The 17242-nt window shown below is 50.2% G+C and overlaps 1 protein-coding gene across 2 annotated transcripts in view; it reads left to right on the forward strand.

Moving 5' to 3' along the window:
• Positions 1–17242, forward strand: part of rassf5 (Ras association domain family member 5) — a 31381-nt gene that overhangs the window by 6407 nt on the left and 7732 nt on the right. For both annotated transcript variants that reach the window (XM_083668933.1, XM_083668934.1), the window contains exon 2: positions 10153–10277. In XM_083668933.1, the coding sequence (XP_083525059.1) occupies positions 10153–10277 (125 nt within the window). The remainder of the gene's footprint in view (positions 1–10152; positions 10278–17242) is intronic.

Below are 17242 nucleotides of genomic sequence, written 5' to 3' on the forward strand. Positions count from 1 at the left end.
GGTGTGGGTGGAGAAGACTAGGAGTGTGTGAGAGAAAGAAGGCGAACACACACACACACACACACACACACTAATAGACTACAGCAAGTACAGAGAGTGTTAGTGTAGTGGGTGTCAGGTGGGTAGTACAGGTAGGACAGGGAGAGGAGGAGGTCATGGTGATATAACTGTAATGTCATAATCATGTCATCAACCTATTCTCATGGTGTTGCAGATGATATGTAGAGTTGTGTGTGTGTTTTGGGGGGGGGCATTTGTGACTGCGTCTTTTGAACGTGTTCATTAATCATGACATTCCCATGCTGTGTGTATGTGTGTGTGTGTGTGTGTGTGTTAGTGTGAGTGTGAGTGTGTGTGAGATTGATGAGGGCTGGTACATCCTGTACCTCCAAACTCATCAGGCTGAGAAGTAGGGCAGGAATACTCCCAGCAGCCCTCTCTCTCCTCTCTAGCACATATTAATAGCCAGCATGGGTACTCTACGTAATATCATATACATACACACACACACACACACACACACATTCACACACACACTCACACACACACACAGCCGGTGAGATACATGTCATTTACACTAATACGATTTTCTCACAGTTTCCGTGTGTTCTGTGCCTGAATCACTTCCCATCACCAGGCTGTCACTTTCACGAGAGAGAGAGAGAGAGATGGATAGATAGATAGATAGATAGATAGATAGAGAGAATATGATGGGGGGGGCAGAGGAAGTTGAGACAGAAGCCGGTACTGCAGTACTCTATTCTACCGTGCCTACGACTAGAAGGCTACACCGCGTCTTCTCTGATGGTCAGAGGAGTGGATAGACAAGGACAGAGTGGAGGAGAGAGAAGAAGACGAGCCACACAGGGAGAAAGGGAGAGATGAGAGGGACGGAGCAGCGACGTGTGTGTGTGTGTGTGTGTATGTATGTGTGTGATTAGGGGTCTCTGTCTCTTTAAGCCGGCTGTTTGTTGCTGCAGAGTGTGTGGGTGCTGCAGTATATACAGAGAGCTGAGAGAGAGAGAGGGAATGAGAGGGAGAGAGAGAATCAGAGGATGAGAGAATAGGCGACGGACTCTGCCAGCCACCGAACAAGTGAACGAGAGAGAGAGAGAGAGAAAGCCAGTGGTCGGACTAAGAGACAGGGGTGCATGTACATACGGACTGAGGGGTGAGACCAAAGCAGGGGTGACAGAGAGAGAGAGAGAGAGAGAGAACGAGTTAGAGGGGTAGTGGAGGAGTGAGGGAACAGGTACGCGTGAGGGGTACGGGTGGTAGGGGTGGCAGAGCGAGAGGAGAAGGGGTTGTTGGTTCGGAGCGTGGCACCGGTGGCAGAGTGGCTGCGCTGGGATGGTGGAGGGGGGCACTGGGGGGGCTGGCGCTTGGGCAGCCCTCAGAAGGACAGGGGCAGCCGGGGGCAGGAGAGGAGGGCCAGCGAAGGCCAGGGCTACGGCCACAGGACGGTGCCCGCTGGATGGTGCCATGCTCCACAGATAGCACCGTTGATGCCAATACTGGGGGTAGAGGAGGGGGAGACGGGGGAGGTGAGTGAGGGGGCGGGCAGTGGGTATTTCAGCCGGGTGTCTCTGCGTCTAGGGCAGGTGGCGGGGGAGGCGGAGGGGGAGGAGGGGGAGGAGGGGGACGTGGGGAGTGCGTGTTTCGGACAAGTCTCTCGGCGTCTGGGTCGCCTGTGGCGACGGCTGCCCAAATCTCGCTCCTGGAGCGACGGCCTCAGGATCCTACGACGGACGTCCTCCAACGGATCACTGCTCACATCCTCAGGTATGGAGGGAGAAGAAGAGAGGAGAGGAGAAGAGAGGAGAGGAGAGGAGAGGAGAGGAGAGGATGATGAGAATAGAAGAGGAAAGCGGAGAGGGGGGCCAAAGGAGGGAGAGATGGCAGAAGTGGCAAGAGGAAGGAAGAGAAGCAGTGGAGAAAAGAGAGGAGGAGGAGGAGGAGGAGGAGAGGAAGAAAGGGATGGTTGGGAGAGACACTTAGCAACGGTGGGGTTAGATGTGATGAGAGTGGGACAGAGGGCATTTGACTGTGTGTGTGTGTGTGTGTGTGTGTGTGTGTGTGTGTCTATACATCTGTGTAAAGATTGGAAAGCCCCCCCAATGCCCCAGTAACCCCTATTTAGTGTTTCTCTTTGTCTATGTATGTCCCTCCCTCCCTCTGTCCCCCTCTCTATCTCTGCTGATCTATCCCTCTGTCTTTTGTGTTGTGTGCACGTGTGTGGGGGGGGATGAATAGAGAGCTAGAGTAGGTGCAGACTGGCCATTAACAACAGAACTCTCCAGTAAACAGGCCAGAGAGAAGCACTGGGATCTGCTGTCTAGTCAGCCTACAGGCAGCATTCCACACACACACACACACACACACACACACACACGCACAAACATTCTGAATACTTCATCTGGACCCACAGTGCTGTGCTGTAGACTCCGTGAAAGGGCTTACCAGGGATATCATTACTGTTCCTATTGAGTACAAGGCAACACAAATGACGGGGGCGGGGGGGGGGGGGGTCTTGGCATAGATCTCTAAGATGGAGCTACCTGTTTAGGAGCCAGAGATGCAGTCAGGTATTGATCCCTGCCTGTGTTTAGTCCCAGACAGGGGAAAGAGTGATGCAGCTCAGAGAGGTGATGAATACAGAATGTAACATGAGGAGAAAGTGCTGTCTGCTCCATGCTGCAGATTTATTGATCATTCCACATAGTGAGGAAAGGAAGCCAGGCGAATTAAGTGGTCAGTGCAGCACAAGCAAACATGCGTGTGTGTGTGTGTGTGTGTGTGTGTGTGTGCATGCGTGCCTGCGTGCCTGCCTGCCTGCCCGCCTGCCTGGAGCTGATAAGATTGACCAAGCATGACTCAGGGAGCAGCATGGCACAGAGAGCAGAACTCATCAGTACACCAGTATGATGTCTGAGCCATGTCTATCAGGGCTAGATAATGTAGGCGTGTTCAGAGTCATTTCTCCAAGAACGGTGTATAAATAGATAGTGTAAGCCTCATTTTTGCCCAGTGCTAACAGGGCCAAATCAGGTTTCTTCGCTGACTCTTTAACCTCATCTTACATCATTGTTTCTGAACATGTAATTATCTGGAATGAGGTCTTCCGACTGGCTGACATACTCATGGTACATGGTACTTATTCTATGCATAGAAGCTCTACTCTGAATAAACTCTCCAAGATGGCTGCTTGAATTCCCTTCGCAATACCAGGCTGAAAGTGCCTTATCTCTCTCCAGGGTCCTCCAGTCTGCTGTAGCACTAGAAACGGGTCCCTGTCGCTGCTATGCTTCCTCCATAGAAATAGAATCATACTATTTCTATGGTTCGGTCCATGCACCACATCCAGTCATTGGTGGTTGGGGACAGAAGGAGCCCGCGACACATTCCTGCTCCACATTGGGTTTAAAAAAAATAAAAAAATAAAATCTACACCAGTGATCTCAAATGCTTGTAACGATTCATCAAGACACTGTGTGTAGCTGAAGCAGGCGTGTTAGTGCTGGGCTGGACCTGAGGGCCTTTGCAGGGAACATTCTCCGAGTCCCACACTCATTAGTGGAGCAGGCTCTTGTTAGACTGGAGTACTTCTTGTGCCTAGGTTGCCACATATGGGTATATTTGGCATGTGTGGGAGGCAGAGGAAGGCCTGGCAGAGCTTTGGTGTGAGTGCGTGTGTGTGTCACTCAGAAATAAACTCAAAGAGTGTAAGACAGACAGAGAGGGGAGAGGAGAAGAGACATGTTACCAGGCTTTCCCTGTCTCTGCCTTTCACCAGCCTATGGTCCAGCTCCAGCTCTCTCAAATCATATCCCTGTGTGTGATTGGCTGACTGGAGCATCTTAATCCCTCCCCCTTTATTTGATTGGTTCAGCTGTAGACATGCACACAGGTGTATGCGTTGGGTTAGATAATGTCCTGGTTTTACATCTCTCTCCTGTTGCTGGGAGACGTGTGTGTGTGTGTGTGTGTGTGTGTGTGTGTGTGTGTGTGTGTGTGTGTGTGTGTGTGTGTGTGTGTGTGTGTGTGTGTGTGTGTGTGTGTGTGTGTGTGTGTGTGAATGAAAGAGAATTTTAGTTTGGCCTTGTCTCTCCTGTAGGAGTGCTGTCAGTGGGGAGAGAAGAAACCTGAAAGGAAGGGAGGACAGGATGTGGATGCAGAGGAGAGGTGGAAGGAATATCATATCACCAACTAGTTTTACAGGATACACACACACACACACACTCACTCCAGAGCATCAGGGGAGAGCTGCCAGGCTTGGTTCAGGTTAAGGGAGGCTTGTTGACTTTGGCTAGAGTTGGTGGGTCAGAGCACAAGGCGTTTATCCAGGCTGCGTGCGTGTGCGTGTGCGTGCGTGTGTGTGTGTGCGTGTGTGTGTGTGTTTCTGTCTGTGTGTGAGTACAGTATCAATTCCACTGTAGTTTCCTAGCCTGCTCTATATCGGTGGTAGATGGGGTTGGGAGGGGGTACTGCAGTGATTCCTGGTCCCAGAGGGGCTTTCAAGGTTACACAGGCCAACTCCTCCAGAATCCAGCAGGAAACACTGCTGACACACGCAGAACATGAGAGAGAGAGAGAGAGAGAGAGAGAGAGAGAGAGAGAGAGAGAGAGAGAGAGAGAGAGAGAGAGAGAGAGAGAGAGAGAGAGAGAGAGAGAGAGAGAGAGAGAGAGAGAGAGAGAGAGAGAGAGAGAGAGAGAGAGAGAGAGAGAGAGAGAGAGAGAGAGAGAGAGAGAGAGAGAGAGAGAGAAATGTCAGCAAAATGAAGGACAGAGGTCCTGGCCTAAAGAGAGAAATAGAGAGAGTGCGAAAGAGAGAGGGGAGGAAAGCTTGAGACAGAAGCATCAGTGTTCCCCCCCCCTCATTCCTAGAAACCCCCCCTTGAGTTCCAGGTTAGGGAGCGGGGACAGTCCTTTGCCAACCACAGCTCTGGGCTGGAAAGTCCAGTACTCTGAATTGTCTCTTTTAGGGGAAGTCAGTGTGGAGAGAAGGGTTGTGGAGATCCCCTCTACTGGTGGCTGCTGCTGTAGAGCCTCAGCTCAACTGACCTTACAAGAATGCTGACTGACAGTCCCTGGATCTGCAAGAACAGACAGTTAACGCATACGCATACACACACACAGACACACACACACACACACACACACACACACACACTGTTGTCTCCAGGCAGCTCACAGAAGATCCCAGAGATGAGTGTGTTGGAACCATAAACACTCATCAGTATCATTCCCCTGGGTGTGTGTGTGTATGTGTGTGTGTGTGGTATTGTCCCAACACCTCTAACAAAAGGGCAGGCTGAATCTTGCCATGGACGACTGCCCATGTTTACCCCTTCCATAGAAGTTGAAGTAAAAAAGAAAGGAGAAGAGAGGAGAGGAGAAGAGAGGATCAGAGAGCTGACTCTCCCTCTTTTGATCCTCCTGTCATTGCAGTGTGACTGCTTTTTTCCCAGAGGGGGGTTTCCAACTGTCACTGTCTCTGCTGTAGAAAGAGCTGGGAAACTCCAACATTGTTCTTACATGTAGATGGGCTTCTTTCCAGGTACACCACTTGGTGAACCGTCCTCAGGAGTGGCTTATCTAAAGATGTCCCTGCCTGTCACTGCCCTCCTCTACTGCACTGGGATCTGTTAGGAGGGAGGGAGGAAGGGAGGGAGGGAGGGAAGGAGATAGACGGAGCATGTGAAAGCGTATTTTAGCCAGAGTTAGTGTGATGGCATTGGTTAAACTCTGGCTAAACTAGCCAATCAGGACCCTTCAGCAGTCTCCTCACTGCGGATAGAGTACATGACTGCATCGGCTCTCTGCATCCACTGCTCTCTCTCTCTCTCTCTCTCCTTCTCTCTCCCTCCCTTTTCCTCCCTTTTCACCTCGCCTCTCTCTCCATTTCCTTCTCCTCCAGCCCTCTCTCTCCCTCCCCCTCTTCCCTCCCCTCCCCATGGAAGCTCAAGGAGCCGGAAAATCGTGTCTCATCTCTGCATCAGCGTCTGTAACCCGAGACGCCCCTGTGTGTGTGATCAGGGAAGGACTGGGCTGTGTGTGTGTGATCAGGGAAGGACTGGGCTGTGTGTGTGTGTGTCTGAAATTGAAAGAGAGAATGAGAGAGACAGACAGACAGAGACGTTGGGGTGGGGCAGGTTTTTCAGATATTTAGATATTTTCTAATGTGCCAAATACATATGACATTGTTGTTGATGAAGGCCAAGGAGAGGTGACCATATTAGAAGTAGGCTGCTCATTCCATCTGTACATGGAGGAAGCCTGTTCGACAAAACTGTTAAATTACCAGCCCCTAGTCACACTTATTAGTGCCTGGGCTTTAGGTGACAGCTAGTGGTACTGATATTTGGCAGCCTTGTACATGTGCACTAACTAACAGTGCGTGGCCTGCAAGTTGCAGGCCTCCCAATGAAAAAAGCCAAGCAACTTGCAAGATATTGCTCTGCGTCAGCTGTTGTGGGAAGCTTAGCTGTGTGGTGAAGACGGTGTTACCTGTATACCTTGTATTTTGGGTTTGTTGATAATAAAAGTACTCAAGTGAGTGTGTGTGTGTGTGTGTGTGTGTGAAGGGATAGCTAGGGGTATGGATTAGCCCCATAGGTCAGGATAGAAGACTGAGACAAGAGACAAACAGACGGACGGCTGAGAGATGAGGGGGGGGACGGGGGGGGGGGACGGGGGACACATATGTCTACCCCGCTGGTTTGGGTTGGGGGTAGAGGGATATGGGGGTTATGGGGTTCGGAGATAGGCGAGGGTATTTAGTCAATAATGACCCTATAAAGTGTTCTCCGAGGGTCTTATGGAGGCGTTAGAGGGGGGCTTTGGGGGGCTTTTGGCCAGTCTAATCCCCTCTGAGCTTGTTTGGGACATTTATCTGCGTCTCCCTCTGCTCTGCTGAGACACAGGCTGTCACTCACACACACTGTCTCACTCTGCATTCAGCTGTGCTCAGGCTGCTTAGCTGTAGTTAGGAGTGTGTCTTTACTGTGGTCTTACTGGGGTTTAGCCTCTAAGTCTGAACTCCAGCTGGACCCCTGAAGGGGAGGCAGAGGAAAACACAGTTGATCCAACAAGACACTCTGAGTGTTACTCTCTAAGGGCGGGATTGTGTGTGCGTGTGTTTGTGTGTGCGCGTGCATGGGTGTGTGCGCGTGCATGCATACGGGTGTGTGTGTGTGTGTGTGCGTAAGTCTGTGTGTTATCAGTGTGGGAACAGAGTGGGATCCTAGGGCTGAGAGCAGTGTATCAGGACAGGGTAGAGTTCCCACCTCAAAGTGCTCCTCCCCAGGTCCTAACAGACATCATGGTCAGTGCCAGTCTCCTCCTAGTCTGTCAGCCGTATGTCTGACCACAGAGAGAGTCAGTAAGCATGCCATTGAGGCCACACTCCTCCTAATGGACACTCTATGGATGCTCTCTGCCTGATGATGTATCAAACAGGATTCACCCATCTTAGCCCAAGAGTGGGAGGACAGAGAGGAAAGGGGGAGGGTTAGGGTTGACAGAGGGAGGGTTATGGTGGACAGAGGGAGGGTTATGGTGGACAGAGGGAGGGTTAGGGTGGACAGAAGGAGGGTTATGGTGGACAGAAGGAGGGTTATGGTGGACAGAGGGAGGGTTAGGGTGGACAGAAGGAGGGTTATGGTGGACAGAAGGAGGGTTATGGTGGACAGAGGGAGGGTTAGGGTGGACAGAAGGAGGGTTATGGTGGACAGAGGGAGGGTTAGAGTGGACAGAGGGAGGGTTAGGGTGGACAGAGGGAGGGTTAGGGTTAGGGTGGACAGAGGGAGGGTTAGGGTGGACAGAGGGAGGGTTAGGGTGGACAGAGGGAGGGTTAGGGTTAGGGTGGACAGAGGGAGGGTTAGGGTGGACAGAGGGAGGGTTAGGGTGGACAGAAGGAGGGTTATGGTGGACAGAAGGAGGGTTAGGGTTAGTCTTAGGATGGACAGAGAGAGGATATGACAGGATGGGAGTGATTCTCCTCCCTAAACGTGTTTCCTCTCTCTGAATGTTTTGGTTGGCATCTCTTTCTCTCTCTCTACCTCTCTCTCTCTACCTCTCTCTCTCAGATGATGTGATGATCAACAATGACTCATCCCTGTCATGGCTGAGAGAGAGAGAGAGAGAGAAAAAGAAATTACCTCTGTTTTCCATCAGCAGTGCGACTCTTATCTTAACTCTCCCCTTTCCCAGGCACCTCCCTCCTATCAGCAACCCTTCCATCCTTTCCCTCTTTCTTCTCTCTCGCTCTGTCTCTCTTTCACACCCAATTCCCCATACCCTATCTCTCTCTCTCTCTCTCTCTCTCTCTCTCTCTCTCTGTCTCTCTCTTGTATATCAACCAGCACTCATCTCAGCTAACAGACCCCGCTCAGCCATACTCCAAAGAGGCGCAGGAATGCACCATATTAACAGATAGCATAGCCCTGCTCAGCACCACACAGCACATTAGAGCCCTGCCTTTTATATTCACAGTGGTCAGGCTCTTCCAGCCTGTTGCCTCGGTTACCGCTCTACTACTACTGCTGTGTGCCTGTGCCTGTGCGTGCGTGTGTGTGTGTGTGTGTGAGAGAGACCGAGCAGTAGTGAGGTGCATGTCCTTGGCTGGCTATGGTTACTTAAACCTCTGAGTCCCTACAGGGTTGAGGAGGGCTGACGAGCCTCCTCACCTCAACTCCTCTCCCTCTCTCCACGACTTCACTGATCTGAAAACACCAGGCAGACTAGGGCTACATGGTGGACACCTATCCAGCCTTGTCACCTACCAGTGGTCCAGAGGAGAGGAGGAGGAGGAGGAGAGAAAGGCTTGGTAGACTACTGGGACTGCTGTATATCAGGATATCACAGTATTCCTTAAAGTTTCATACTGACTTCTGTGAATCAGCTGACCAACTAACGTGCCCTTTTTTGATGATGATGATGTTGCGGTGGTGGGTGGTTCTGTTGAACGTCACGTGGGTAGACTTTTGTGTTGTAAGTTGACAATGCTCTGAATAGGGTGTTCCCCATGTGAGTCATAGCAACGAGATGGGACTCTTGACATGGGACTCTTGACACAGCCAGTGGTTCCTGTTTCTCTCAGAGCTTCTGTCTGGTTGTGTGGTTTCTTTTAGTTCTCCTCCCCGCCCCCCCCCCCCCCTTCTGCTGTTGAATGGACTGACCCAGAGAGAGGAAGTGAGATCAGAGGCTGTGTGTTTTGGTGTAAGGGTTCACGTTAGGCCACTGAGTTTATAGGGAAAAACAAGCCAAAACCTCTAAGGGTCCATTTCAAGTGACTCTTATGCAAACAGCAGCCCTGAAAGATGGATAGAATGTCAACTCTGTAGTACCACCTAGTGGCTCATGTCTGACAGGACAGTAGGGGGCATTGGATAGCTTGCTTCAAAGTCAAAGAGCCTGCAGGTTTCTACTTGCAAAGTCTAAAGCGAGATCTGCACCACAGATTGTGTGCCAGCCCTGGGAGATGTGAATATTTTACATTCTGATGTAGCTCCTGATTTGTTAGATCCTGTTTTCATGTTTCACAAGATGAGGATCAGTGGCCAGGAGAGAGGTGTGTGTGTGTGTGTGTGTGTGTGTGTGTGTGTGTGTGTGTGTGTGTGTGTGTGTGTGTGTGTGTGTGTGTGTGTGTGTGCGTGTGTGCGTGTGTGCGTGTGTGTGTGTGTGTGTGTGTGTGTGTGTGTGTGTGTTGTCTAGCCCTTTCCTTAGTCTCCTATAAGACTCAATACGCCTGAAAAGGAGAGCCGATTCTGTCATGTCTTCCACAACAGTTCAGCTCAGTAGCCACTAGGGAGCGCTAGATACTTACATTAACAGAAAGAAGAGTGTGTGTGTGGTGTGGTGCGGTGTGTGTGTGATGACTATCTTATTGACCCTGAGTCACTCCTCCACTTTGAGAAAGAGAGAGGTCACTGCCTATAGCTATGCAATGACTATCATCTGCCTCCTCTTCAACAGACTCACATACTGGTTTGACAACTCAACAGTATACTCACTCATAGACTCGCACACATGGGATAACCCCTTATAGTAAAGAACCCAGACATTATACAATGGTCAGACACATAAAGGATGATGGTTTTTATATTGCCATATTTTGAGTGGTTCTGATTGGTGTGTCTGTGTGTCCATCAGACTGTAGCTACACCTGTCATCTGGAGTGTGAGGGGCGGGTCCAGCTGGACTGCAACCAGAGGGACAGGAAACTCCAGGAAACTCCATCTCCCAGAAGACACGGCTCTACGCCCCCTCGGGACAAGGTGAGACAGCAGTCCCAAAGCCATATAAATCTGATTAATTTGCTTTAATGGGAGTTGTAGTTCAGGTGAGACCCAGAACCAGAGTACTTCTTTTCATATTCCAATATTCCCCACCAGAGACTGGTATATCACTACATAACCTACTCAAAATGGCATCCTACAAACACAACACACACACACACACACACACACACACACACACACACACACACACACACACACACACACACACACACACACACACACACACACACACACACCCTCCCTCCCTCATCCTCTTTTCACTATAAATCTTCTGCATTGATCTTCTGTGCCTGTGTGTTGGAGATGTCATTTTGAGTAAGCTGGTTCATTATGCAGTCTTTATCCCAGGTTGTTACATCACTAGTGTCCTCCAGAGGTTTTGCTCTTTTTTCCCTACTGGCAGTGCTCCCCTCCCTCCCTCCCTCCCTCCCTCCCTCCCTCTTTTCCTACTTATTCATTCATTTTTTCGTTCATTCACTTATTTGGAAACAAAATGTTTCATCTCTGAGCACATGCTGTTCTGTTGCCTCTCACATCTGCAGCTCCTCTGCTCTTACCCTGCTGTTCTCTCCTTCCCTCTCCCTGCTCTCCTTCTCCCACCCCCCCCCCTTCCTCACCCCCCCTCCCCCCCCGCCTTCCATCCATCTTCCTCTCATTTCCCTTGCGGTAAAGGTTGTGTTTTGTGAGCATTAGTGCTAGCAGTGACTTCAGTCCTCCTTCTCTTCTCAGAACCAGGGCTGTATGCTCATACATTAGCCTAGCCTTAGCCTAGCCTAGCCTTAGCCCCTGCTCAGAAGCTTTTCTCTCTAGGGGGGCATACCCTAGCCTTTGCCTGACTTTGTTGTCTCCATGCAGAACGCTAGGGGCCAAGTAGAGTTGGCTAACGTTGGGGAGATGTGGGTAGGCAGTCCTACAGAGAGCTACATTCTTGGCATTTGCTTCCAAACACAAGAAAAGGCTTTCTGACTTCCTGCCTGCGTGCTAACAGACTCAGATCTTGTCGATTAGCCTTTGAGGTCACAAATGTTCACAGGTGTTCACACAAACACACTCAAAACCACCTTCACTCACACGCAGGTGCATCGTCACACACTCACACACACATGCAGTATGAGGTTAATGTTATACTTAATTGTGTCTCCGTCAGAGGAGTATTTGACTGATTATTGTATAGCTTTGCATGTGGGTGTTTGTGTGTAAATCTGTTGTTGTATTTCCGTTCTGATTCTGTGGTACAGCACAGAGCGGGCAGAGAGGATAACCCAGCAGGCCTGTGATAAGGCTCTGGCAACCGATGCCATGCCCAGGGGTTACACTACCACGGAGCTCACACACACACACACACACACACATACATACATACACACACACACACACACACACACACACACCGTGTGTGAGCTCCAAACATACTATGTGTGGGAGGGAGAGAAGGAGAAAGAAAGAAAAGGGGAGTTATGGAAGGAGGATTTAAGGGAGGGAGGTGGGGGGGGGGGGGGAATGAGGGAGGGGAGGGTGGGGGGGGGGAGACAGGGAGAGAAAATGTCAGGGGGTGACCTTTATGTTTCTTGAGGAGTGAAACTAGTGGAACTGCCTGCGTCTTGCTCTCAGTCTGTCACTGACAGACCACATTCACATTGTCAGCTCCATGATGAGATGTCCCCGATCGCTCCCTGAAGTGTTCTCTTCCATAAATCTCTTAACGTGATTGACCATTTCCTAATTTAGTTTTGTCTCTTTTGTGCTCTGGTTGTGCAATGGACAGTTGTTGGGTACTGAGACACTGGCCTAGCCATGTCAAAGTCTTGTCTGGGCTGCAGGCTGACCACGTCCCCCGACCCCCCGACCCCCGACTCCCCCCTGTGGCTGGGACAGCCTTCAGGACCACAGAGTACCCTGGTACTGTTACTGTAGACCAGAGCAGAGATGACAGGTCATATCTCAAGGCTTCCTCAAGGTCTTTTGTTCTTCCTTTTGTGCTTACAGCAGCAGAGATTGATTTCCTTTTTGCCAATACGTCTACACACACACACACACACACACACACACACACACACACACACACACACACACACACACACACACACACACACAAGATTGCTGGGCTTCATCGACGCAGGCCTCGTAGGGGGGCTTTGATAGAGGGTGGGGGTTTCAGTCAATGTGCCCTCCCTCCTCTCTGTCTCCCTCCATAGTGATTATGCTGATGGTTGCTGTAGCTGCAGGTAATCAGTCATCGACTGACCTGACAGACAGACACATGCAGCTCTCTGTGGTTACCACTGCGGAGGAAGGGAGGGAGGAAGGGAGGGATTGGGGGTAAAAGTGGTTTGATCCCAATGAGAATGTAATAAACCTCTTACCAGGAAATCAACTCAAACTCCCCCCTTTTTACTGTCTGACAGAACAGACAGCCACACACACACGCACACACACACGCACACACACTGTGTGATGTGGTCACAGTAGGGGTCGGAGGGCAGATGGAGGGGTCAGGTTAAACGTGAGAGGTCATGGTAATCTCTGACCTGAGGTTGATCAATCTCCTGTCTATCTGGGTCCCTCCTGGAACCTACAGACAATGGGAATCCTGTATACGTCTGTGTTTACATATCTTCATTGATGACTAAATGGAACTGGGTCTCAGATTGATGTCTCTGTGTTTTGATTCCTGACCTAATCAGCGTGTTAAAAGGCTGTCCTCTCTACTGGACTGTCCACTCCGTGATGCATGCAGGTCCCTCCTCTCCCCCAGAGAGGTATAGGGAAGGTTCTACAATACAGTGGCAGCATCAGAGCAGCCATCTTACTCAGGCTCTCAGCTGCTTCCTGCTACTGGAAATCAGGTGGTTATGTAAAATAGAAGCTGTGTGAGTGAGACTGCCTCTCTCTCTCTCTCTCTCTCTCTCTCTCTCTCTCTCTCTCTCTCTCTCTCTCTCTCTCTCTCTCTCTCTCTCTCTCTCTCTCATACACTCTCTATTAGAGGAAGTGACTATGATGTGCAGGGTGCAGTTGCTTGCAGGAAGAGAGAGAATGGAGGGGGGTGAGGGGAGGAGAGGGGGGAGGGGGGGAGGAGAGGGGGGAGGGGGGGAGGGTGTTTGTGTAGCTGAGCAGAGAGCTCGTACTGTAGGCTGATAGCAGACTCAACCACAGATGGTTGAGCAAGGCTGCGAGAGAAAGAGAGAGAGAGGACGCAAAACGAGTGCAAAAGGAGAGGGGGAGAGAGGGAGAGAGAGAGAGGGAGGCAAAGAATGAGCCAGTGAGTGGGAGGTACAGTGCATCCATTTCTCTGTCAGTCCTGCTGAAGCAGAGAGGAGGAGAGGAAGAGAGGAGGAGAGGAAGACAGGAAGGTCTCGTCACAAGCGTCTATCTGTGTGGCTGTGTGTTGCTGCGGCTACCACCATCGAGACTCACTGACCTGACCTACAGCTGCCTGAGTGTGTGAGACTATATGAGAGTGTGTGAGTCTGTGTGTGTGTACACATTTGTTTGCTGGACTAATGTGTGTTTGTGTGTGTGTGTATTTGTGTGTGTTTGTGTGTGCACCGTCCTTCATTCACTGATCTTCTCCGCTAAAAGCATACAAACACTGCAGGGCAGGAGGGGTTGGATGTGCAGCGTGTGTGTTTGTGTGTGTGTGTCTGTTTGTGTGTGTGACTGAGGTGTTCTCAGGTGAGCAGGGCTAACTGGAGACCGTAATCTGACTCTGTGGCACTGGCGCGCACGTGTGTGCGTGTGCGTGTGTGCGCGTGCGTGCGTGCGTGCGTGCGTGTGTGTGTATATGACACCGGCGTCAGAGCACACACGCAACAGGAGGAAGTGACACATCTCTGCTTGCTCTCGGATTTCCTGATACCTCTCCGGTAGCACGACAAGCACCGAATGTGAGCCGACCCTCATCTGTCTCACCCTCTCCTCACCCCTCTCCTCACCCCTCCTCACCCCTGCTCCTGCTCTGGAAGCCCTCTGGATGAAGCTACCCTGGGACTCTGCTTGTGGATGTGTGGCGGACTGAGAGGCTCTTGGACTGTTAGCGTAGCCGGATGCCTCTACAGACAGTGACTTTCCCCCCTCGGGGATAACACAGTTTTCTAAACTTCTACTCAACTTTTTTGACGGTTGCTCTGGTGCTGGGAGCGTGCCCCAGGGGCTCATCTTTAACCCTTTCGATGACTGTCAGTAACGTGGTTAACCCCGCGATGACCAGCAGTAACAGCATGAGCAGTGGGTACTGCAGCCAGGACGAGGAGGGTGAAGACTTTACCTTCTTCACCGCCAAGACCCAATTCTTCCAAAAGGCCAAACAGGCGGTCAAGGTACGGCAGAGAGACAAGGAGGATGGTGTGTGTGTGTGTGTGTGTGTGTGTGTGTGTGTGTGTGTGTGTGTGTGCGCTTAAGGTAGGAGAGGTTCCACGGTCAGTGGGGGGGTAGGAGTGTGTGTAGGGGCGTGGGACAGACAGCGGTTTACGTCAAGAGGATTCAGTTGAGAAAGGAGAAGCGTTGACAGGAAGTGTGTGGTGTGTGCGTATGTGTGTGTGCGTGTGCGTGTGTGTGCTGTTCCTGTTGTCCATCTTTGTTAGTAACATCGATCAGCTGTCCTTCCAGCCTTGTAGGAGTTGTTTATCAACACTTGACACTTTATCTTATCTTTCTTTTATAGATCTGAAATGAGTGGATGTTTGACTGAGCAGAACCACATGTGCGAACAGACAGACAGACAGTTTGGCCTTGTGGTTTTCAACTCACTAAACCGAATGAGACAGAACTCACAAATACACATTCTGAACGGATGCACTCAGGGAGAGCAACAAAAAGTTGGCCATGTCACTGTCAGTTACACTCCATTTCAGATCTGTACTGTGTGCCCGAGCCGACACAGGACTGTAAAGCACTGTACACAGTCAGGAAGCATGACTGCGATAGTCATGCTGTAGGAGATGGCAACAGAAGGCAGGCAGAATAAGGAAGTGACTGGGGGTTGGGCATCACCCTCATCATTGACAGGTGATGATGGTTATATAATAACAAGATCATGGGGATGGTGATGGCCTTAAAACTGAGCTTAGGACCGCTCTCAGCGTTGCGTGGGAGATGTTTCCGTAGTAACAGGGCTGAGAGTTTGATACCCGTTTGACTGTTTTTAGTTTTACTTTAGCGAGGCTTTCGCAGGTTACCGTAGCAACTGAAGGTCCTCACTGATTCTGCTGTGATATCAGCCTTGATCTCACTCCTACCACTGTTTCCTTAGTGACACACGCACACACACACACACGCAGGATCTGTAAAAGACCCGCACGTTTAATGGGTCTCACGCAACACAAACACACACACACACTATTACACTGCAGAAGTGTCAGCATCAACCTCACCACTCTGAACACACAGCATGATCTACTGTACTGTAAATGTTGATTGCTTAAGCAAGCAAGTAGGTGGTGTGTGTGTGTGTGTGTGTGTGTGCGTGCCCTGTGTGTGCAAAATAATAAGTGGGCTATGTATTTAGAAGGAGATTGTTCTCAAAGCCACTGCATGACCTACACACAAACACACACACACACACACACACACACACAATATGGCATAGGAAGGAAACTGTTGCTGATTAAAATAGAGGGCATAGAGATTCCGTTGTTCTACCAGTGCACATACTGCACACACACACACCCTTTCCCAGGCCTATGCCAGTGTTATCTTAGTACTTGCGTCTGGTCTGTGGTTTAGAGCACCATCTCTAAATAATTCACCAGCTTGGGTTGCCAGTGTGAAGACAGTAGGATGATGGGTGTTTGTTTGGGTTGCCAGTGTGAAGACAGTAGGATGATGGGTGTTTGTTTGTGTTGTCCGAGTTGAGCCTAAAGGGTGATGGGTGTTACAGAAGGTTCTTTAGGTTGCTTTGTTGGTGAGGCTTTCGCAAGACCATAGAGAACACTACCAGTGAGACAGGTCCTTCTGTCTGTTTGTCTGACTGTGTCTGTTGTCTCTCTCTGCCTGTGTCTGTCTGTCTGTCTGTCTGTTTCTCTGTGTGTGTGTGTGTGTGTGTGTGTGTGTGTGTGTGTGTGTGTGTGTGTGTGTGTGTGTCATTCTCTCTCTCTCTCTCTGTCTTAATATGTCTGCTCTCTGCTATCCATTTAGACACATTATCAGTCATTGTACAGAGAAAGGAACAACACTGTGTACTTAGGAGTGGTGCCCTGGTGTTTGCTTCCCCAGAGTGCACTAGAGTGTTCTGCGGTGTAGAGTAGTGTACTAGCTAGAGACCGTTGATGGACTGTAGTTTACTGTAGCAGGAAAGCCACCCTGTTATTGGCTATCGTTTGAATATGGAAAACAGACATGCAAAGATATGTGAGCTGAGCTGAGCTGAGCTGCCTTACAGAGACCTCAACACCTTTAGCATCTATGGGCTTTAGGATCTAAACTCTATAAACACACTTTATAGGGACTGTCTAGACCAGAACGGTTGTTTAATCTCTCTCGCACATGCACACACACAGGGAGATACTTATACTCATCATGAAGGGAGGGAATATCCTCTTTTATAATGAATTATTTCCATTTGCTCCAGATAAGCCAGCTAGGTTTAACGTTCTGTGGTGTGGGTGGGTGGGTGGGTGGGTGTTTGTGTGTGTGTGTGTGTGCGTGCATGCACCTGTGCATGTGCTGTGGATCAGGGAGCATGCATACTCCACTGTTCTATACCAAGAGGATGAGCTGCTCTTTGATGCAGAGGAAGGAATTAATATAATTACTGCTGTTATAATTAACACCACAAAAACACACACACACACACACACACACACACACACACACACACACGCCATCAAAGGGAAGGCTCTGTTAACACAGAGAGAGAGGGAGAGTGTGCCTACTAGTATGTGTGTGCATGTGTGTGTATTTGTGTGTATGTGTGTGGTTGCCTTGAGGTATGGTGCTATCATGTA

This window comes from Argentina silus (genome assembly GCF_951799395.1).
Source record: "Argentina silus genome assembly, chromosome: 4".
Lineage (NCBI taxonomy): Eukaryota > Metazoa > Chordata > Actinopteri > Argentiniformes > Argentinidae > Argentina > Argentina silus.